We start from the raw sequence: 7,758 nt of genomic DNA, 5'->3' as shown, positions 1-7,758 counted from the left end.
TCACCTCAAAAGACTAGGAGACTTTGTAAACAAAGAATGATACAATTAACTTTGGGATCTCATATAAAACATTTGACAAATATTTCACTGTCACAAAAGAGCAGCCTGTGTATGATTCAATAAAAGATCATTTGCAATAAATGGATTAAAGGTGTTAACAATAATTTCATTTATCACTCAAATCAATTATGCATTAAACCCTTAAACACATTTAGATATTTTATATAATTTATATATTTAACTCACCTCTATTCGCATATCTATATTTCTTGTCTTTTCTCTATAGAGCTGGATACTGGTCTGTGCATCAATATGTGTGCTATGCTTGACTGTCAGGACAAGAGAATTGGTTGCAGGGCAGAACCGGAGCAAGTGGCAGCAATCGTCCCAGACGTCTGACATCCACACTGATGTCCATTCTTTGAAAGCTGAAGGGCTAAACATAGCATTAATCGATCAGATGAACGAAAAGGTTCATTTGTTGCTTAATGTTTTGCGATGTTCTTGCCCACCATGCACTTGATAAATGGACTTTAGTTACTGCTTGTGCTAAGTACTGACTTGTATCTTCTCCAGCTAAACCATTTTCAAATATTTGGTAATCTGCATACAGATGTTCAAAAACTATAATCTGGATCAGAATTACCCAGATTTGGAAATCCCCTGATTAGGTCATTCATTTTACTTTTTGCTGACTTTAAGCAACATTGAATTGGATCATCCTAATCTAGGTACAAACTTTTCAATATTACCAAATCCAGATTACGAGTGCTCTAAATGGTACTACATATCACATATAATGGGTTTATGATGGGACTCTGAAATCTAATCTGATTTCAGAGTCCCTGCTTACTTTTGAACAACCTATTTTCAAGATTCAATACAATCCGGTAGATGAAATCTGATTAGATTACTTCTAAACTACTGTGCCTTGGTGATTCCAGGAGTGAATTACAGTGGATCATGGAATACTGCCCCTTTATAATAATATGATACTAAGATCACCGGACAAAGAATTACCTAATAGCGTGTAATACCTCCACGAGCACAAATAACAACTGCATGGACTGGACAAGTTTCTGGTTGTAGGCTACATCAGTGTGATGTACGATGAACATGACACCTAGTACCATTTACAAACGAGATTCATATGACCTGGTTACATGTTTCCAGAGTTACATGTCCCTTCTCTCACTATAACCAGGCAACGTTGTGAGCAAGATTGAGCAATGTCCTCTTGCATGACACCCTGTATTTCCATTAGCTTTTTGCCACTGTTGGTTGACCCCTATGACCACACTCTTCAATACACCTGCAGTTTCAGTTACTTCCTCCACACTATGGCCTTTCACTGCATTCACATTCACTGCACTGTACCAACACTTCTCCATCTATGAATCCCATCGCACACTCACTGATATTTATAGCCCGATCATCCTCGTGCAACGCCATCTGCAGGAGCCTGAATTTACTACCACCTTAAATATAAAAGGTGACAAAATCTTTTGTCCAGGGAGCTTGTTGAGATATTGATACTAAAGCTCAACAACCTACACAAATGTGAAGTACATACAGTAAGTCCTAACTAGCCCTACTCTACTGTATATGAAGTAGCAAAGAAGGTGCAACCTCACAATACTTAAACCTCATGGTTCTTTTAAACAAATGCAAAAAAACATGGGATAGATACCCTCACCGTGATACACTGTTGATCTTAGCACAGATGAGTAAATAGCATCTTCTCAGTCTGTCTTATTAATTGCCACACCCTCCTATTTACATTATACTCCTCCCAACCCTTAATCCTCCTTATTTCCACTGCTCCTGAGTCCAAGAGATACTCTCTATGTGCTATCTACTTCAGCACATGGTGGTCCCCCGTGTGTGGCACCTGAGCTGGTTCTACTGCCATTTTGACTTCACATTCAGTTGATTAAGGTGCAGCAGGGCAGAAACCTGATTAACTTGATTTGCTGGACAGTTGGCCTCTAATGATGTTGTTACATTGAAAGACACACTCCTCTCAACTATGGCACATTCCACTGCTTACTTTGGTCTGTGCAGGCCATATGGCTGCCTGGTTAATTCTACATGAATACCAGCACTGAATGTGATTAAATAGCTCTTTCTTCATGAAGACTTTCCCAAGACTTTTTCAAGGCTGTGCCAAAACTTTCCAAAGGTCAGATTTGTAATGGTCATTAGCCCAATTAAAGGGAAAACATGAAATGTGGTACACATTAAGAAGACTGTGGAAAGCAGTAATATTAATTATATACTTTAAAAAAAACTTTTTTCTCTTGCTTTTTTAGAAAAATATTATACATATATGCAGACACATATACATCTTAAGGTTAATGTATTTTGTAGGTATAGTGTATAATGGTATAATGGTAGTTATAAGGTGGGTATAATGTATTTTGACAAAAGAAAATCCACACATCTTCCAAAACATAGCCTAATTTTCCTGCTTGTGAAATGTCCTGCTAATTAGAAGGGGCATCAGAATATATTAAATAACTTTGTTCATGGATAGGTTATGTAATAAAAATTGTATTACTATGAAATAAGGAATTATAGATGATTCATACAAACAACTGAAATAGCATGCCATTATTAATCTTTAACTTTGAAATGTAGCGCTTGTGTTTGGTTATGTATATGCTATGTATATAAATTAAGTAAAAGACAAAAAGCAACATATTTATACAATTTTTGAAGGGCATGGTCTGATGGGGGGCTTGCAGAGATGTAACCAGAATTCACTTCAATAGATCAAGGAAAAATAAATGCTTTTTGGATAAATTGATATTAGCAATAACACACACGGAGAAAAAGTCAGCTAAAGTTTCCTTGGCCACAGCCTTCATGAGTGGTAGCTTGTGACTCAGTAGTTTTCATGTATTCAGTAGTCTTACACTTATTCCTACTATACTGCAAACAACAAGTGATAAAAAATAGAAAAAAAATAGGAAACAGTATTCTGTTATGTTGTGTTCACAGGTCGTGTGACATAATTCATCAACAGACTTCAATCCCTAAGAGATGGTTCCTAAAAATAAGAAAAAGGAAAGTATATGTAAACTTAGGTGAAGTAACTCACTTGGTTAATGCACTTATTGTTTCTGCATCGCCTCTGATTTGTGCCAGTTCTACTGGTGTGTATCCTTCCCTATTGGGCAGCGCTGCCATCTTCTGACCTCCAGACTGTTGAAGGTAGAAGAGGGCAAGGTGGAAGAGACCCAAACGTACAGCTGTGTGGAGAGGTGTGTCCTTACAGTGGAGATCTGAAAGAAAATCAACAGCAGGAAAATACATGGATCAAAATGCTTTACGGATGTTTTGCAGATCAACAGCCAGGATAACTAATGCACAACCTTAGTGGTGGTCATAGTGGTGGTGGAGGGTGATATTGTCATGGACTGATATGTATTGTCTTTATCTGTTTTGTAACCACGCCCCCCGGGATTGCACACGTGCCCAGGGTTTGCTGTTAATGTGTCAGTGTGTCTATTTAAACCCCTGTCCACGTGTGCTCCATTTGTTGGTCATTGTCACTACCTCAGTCTCTAGTGAGTCTCTAGTGCAAAAAACCCGTAGCCAGTAACGTCTGCGTTTGTTTTCAACGTTTTCGTATTTATGTGTAGCTCGTTAGTGTTAAATGTTTAATAATGTTCACCCTCGTGATTGTATGAGTGCCACTTGTGTTATCTGTGTTTTATGTCAATAAATGTTTTGTACCATTGGGGAAGTCTGTGCGTCCTGCCCCGTGCCCTGCGGCACTCGGGCCAGAAACGTTCCAGACAGGATAATGAAAATATAAGGCATGACATGATTTGGGGCTTAACAAGCAATTCAGTTAAGGAAACCATGTACATGGCAGGACCAAACAAGACCCTAGTCCTGCTTCCAAACACTTAAACACACTCGTGCTCAAAGTTCTAAGCTGTGTACTCTTGGTAAAAGGGCATTCAATGTTGCTGGCCCCAAGCTGTGGAACAGTCTCCCTTTTAAGTTGCATGCTTGTTTGTCTGTGGCTATTTTCAAAGCTACTCTTAAAACCCATCTTTTCCAGATAGATTATGGGTGAGCTAGAATTGAGATTTTTTTAAATTGTGTATATTGTGTTTGCATGTTTGTACATGTTATTTTTATCTTAACAAATTATATAAACATGTTAATAAACAATGGCAGGTGTAACGATAAGATAAAGCCAGATACTTACAGATAAAATGAGGTGTCTTTTTAATCAGTTATGGATAAGACAACACAGTGGTCAAATTACAGGCAAGCGTCAGAACCAGAATCATAGAAGTAACAGAACCACAGTGCATCACAAACAGGGTATAAACAGTCCAAGGTCGAAATCCTTAAAGACAATCTAATCAGGCAGGCAAAAACAGAAGAGAGGAATCGGACAAAGAACAGAAATACCGTAAGACAATCGGAAATAATGCTCGGTATGCACTGACAGTTCAAGTGGCAATACTTTGCAGAGTGTGTCTGGTAATGACAGGTATAAATAAGTAGTGTAAATGAGTAGCAGCCATAGTCCGGTGATGATGAACGTGTGTATGGTTGGTGACTGGCTGGATGTTCTTCTTCATCTGAATGTCGTAGCTATCCAAGGAAATGGGTGGCGTGACAGTAGGACTAAACGGCTGTGTATGGCTGAAGTGTTTTTGTGCTCGCCAGTAAAATATTTTATCAAATGTGAATTATGCCCCTCTGGTTCCAGCCCCTCAAAACTATATAACGAATAAAATTCTGCGGTTATTTTGTGGTTGTTTCTTCAAAACCAAATGATCTTACAAAATTAAAGAAGTTTGTAACAAGTTTGTAACTTCAAATTGGTAACAAGAGTACAATAATCTAGATCTTTTTAGATCAAGAAAGACAAGAAGGACAAAGATCATTGAAGAGCTATCTAATACTAGGTTTCATAAATAAATAAATAATGTTTCTAGGACTGCCTTTCTCCACCTCAGGAACATTGCAAAGATTAGGAACATGCTTTCCTCACATGAAAAAGCTAGTCCATGCATTTATCACTTCAAGATTAGACTGCCGTAATGCATTATTATCTGGCTGTGCCTAAACAAGCTCTAGCTAGTTCAAAATGCAGCAGCCAGAGTTCTTACTAGAACTAGAACATTTGCTCACATCACTCCTATCTCAGCGACTTTACATTGGCTCCCAGTAAAATTTCGTATTGATTATAAAATAGTTCTAATGACCTACAAGCCACTGAATGATCTTGCCCTTAGAGATGCCCCACTTGCCCTTATGATCCACCACATCTGCTTAGATCGAAAAGTGCAGGCACTTTACTAGTACCAAGAAAAAGAATAGAGCCTTTTCCTATAACGCTTCCACACTATGAAATAACCTTCCTGTAAATGTTCGAGACCCAGACAATCCCAGAGTCTCAATATTTAAGGCTAGGATGAAAACCTATCTGTACAGTGAGGCATTTTATTAACTGCTTCCCATCTTAAGTATAGGTATAGATCTGGGGGTCCATTGGCACTGAGAGTTATGATAAACTGGGATGTTATGATGCGGTCACTTCACTTCCCTTCACTCTTTTGTCACTCAAGTTTGTTGACTGAGAGTACTGATGTTCCAGGGTGCCCTCATGCCTGTGTTTCCTTCTGGCTCTATTCTTTTAGCTGTGCTGCCATGGCTAGATCTGCCAGAGTCCATCTTTGCACATTATAGTTCCCTAATTTACACACCCTCATACCTGGACATGCCTAATAATCTATTCTCCCTTTATGCCGAGGTACACCTACCCCTGATGTCATGATGTTACTGAGCCTCTACCCGTCTCAGCCGCCGTGGCTACTCCCACCACCCCCTGAAGTCCTCTGTTGTTGCCCACCATACCTCCAACCCAACCAACTACTTCGCCATTGCGCTTGATGGGTGTTCTCTTGCAGGATGGGTTTCGGACACGTGCACACCATTGGGACAAGACTAGAACTCTAGAAAACTAGAATAGACATTCTTTTTTTTCCATTTTATTATTATTTATTATTTTTTCTCTTAAAATTATTATTGTGGTGTTATTATTGTAGTGACTACTGAGTCACAAGCTACCACTCATTTTCCTTGACACTTTCCTTTGGCTTGCTTACTGGGGGCTTGGACTTGGACATTTATAAAGCTGCTTTATGACAACATCTGTTTCAAAAAGTGCTATACAAATCAATTTGATCTTATTTGATTTGATTTGATTTCAAACATGTAGAGTGCCATAAGGAAAGGTTTTAGGTCCATTTCTTTTTTTGTTTTAAATTAATGACCTGTTTTCAATTTGATATTGGTCTTGTTTGGTTCTGTCATATCATACATAAAACAAGCACATGTTTTTACAAAATATTAAAGTAGAACTAACCTTAACAACTATTTGAAAGTAACAGCTTGTCAGGAGTTCAAAAAAACACACCATCACTGACACATTCTACCATCACTGACACATTCTAGCTACTCAACATATAAACATTCTGTTTTGCATGACATCCTAAGCATACTCAGTAGTGTACAAAAAACACATTCTATGTACTGCCACAGGAAGAATATGTTTTCTGCAAGTGTTTATTTGGTGTGTGTTTGTATATATACATGGGAATTTGATGGTATTGGTCATTATTTTTGTTGTTTCTAGAATTGGGCTCTTCTGAACTGAGATAGTTACTTTCATTCCTGGGATCTGCTGCAGCGACTGTTCCATCTTAGGCCCTTCTTCCCTGATATTTTCCAACTTTTCATATCCCTTCCTTTTGATATTTTAATCACATAGCACTTCCTTTTCTACTACCTTTGCTATTTTATGTATCTACTATTAATATGTGGTTGGTTCACCACTACTTGATTATCTGTGCAGATTGGGAGGTCCCTCAACATCTTAGACTTATTGTTTCCCACCACTCTTTGTTTTTCCTACCAACTGGACTTGGGGATGTCCAGTTCATATGACTTAAATATTTTCCTGTATACATATGATCCCTGCCACTGGGTTGCATCTCTCGGTGTACACTTTCCATGCCAGCATCTTCTATCCTACTACTAGGTGTTAGATTGTCTCAGAGGCTCCTTTACACAGTTCTGCATCTTGTTTCTTGTCTGGTGTGATACACGCCTTTTGACTGACCTAGAGTTTAGTGCTGGATGTTGTGCTGTCATGATTAGTGCTGCTGTCTTTTTGTCCTGTCTTTTACAGCCATTGGTAGGAATGTCTTATATCAGCAACTTCTACTATCTGTCTGCAGGAACTTATCCTTCCATAGCACCTTCTCTGCTTCCATGGTGATCATGTCACCCATCTGTCTGAGGCAGTCCTTCATCATCTCATCATTGAGGGCAATTGTTTCATGCCTCATTGTGGACAATGGATCAACCTTTCCTCTTGGATATATATCCACACACACATACACATACACAAAATTCCCCACTCGCCCTCCAGGTGGTCATTTTTCCTTCAAGCTCAGGTCCTCTACCAGAGAGTCCTGCATAGTATCTTAGCTGTTCCAAGGACTGCACTCTTCTGGACAGAGATCCCGGATGCTGTTCCTGGGATCTGGAACCATTCTCTCAATTTGAGTTTCACAGCCCATATTGCTCCAAATACTATGGTAGCCACCGTTGCCTTCACCCACATCTTTTCTAGCTCTTCTTTCACCCCTTGGTATTTCTCAAGCTTTTTGTGTTCCTTGTTTCTGATGTTGCAATCTCTCAAGATGGCCAAATCTATCA

At 38.9% G+C, this 7,758-nt stretch overlaps 1 protein-coding gene across 1 annotated transcript in view; it reads right to left on the bottom strand.

The window, feature by feature from the left end:
- Window positions 1-7,758, bottom strand: part of arhgef28a (Rho guanine nucleotide exchange factor (GEF) 28a) — a 75,809-nt gene that overhangs the window by 42,089 nt on the left and 25,962 nt on the right. Inside the window, exons 5-6 of the mRNA XM_081714196.1 lie at window positions 3,104-3,287; window positions 247-436 (exon numbers count right to left, since the gene is read on the bottom strand). Coding sequence (XP_081570322.1) covers window positions 247-436; window positions 3,104-3,287 — 374 coding nt within the window. The remainder of the gene's footprint in view (window positions 1-246; window positions 437-3,103; window positions 3,288-7,758) is intronic.

This window comes from Electrophorus electricus, chromosome 1 (assembly GCF_041902795.1).
Source record: "Electrophorus electricus isolate QZ-2024a chromosome 1, ASM4190279v1, whole genome shotgun sequence".
Taxonomy (NCBI): Eukaryota; Metazoa; Chordata; class Actinopteri; order Gymnotiformes; family Gymnotidae; genus Electrophorus; species Electrophorus electricus.
This window is presented reverse-complemented; position numbering and strand designations above follow the sequence as displayed.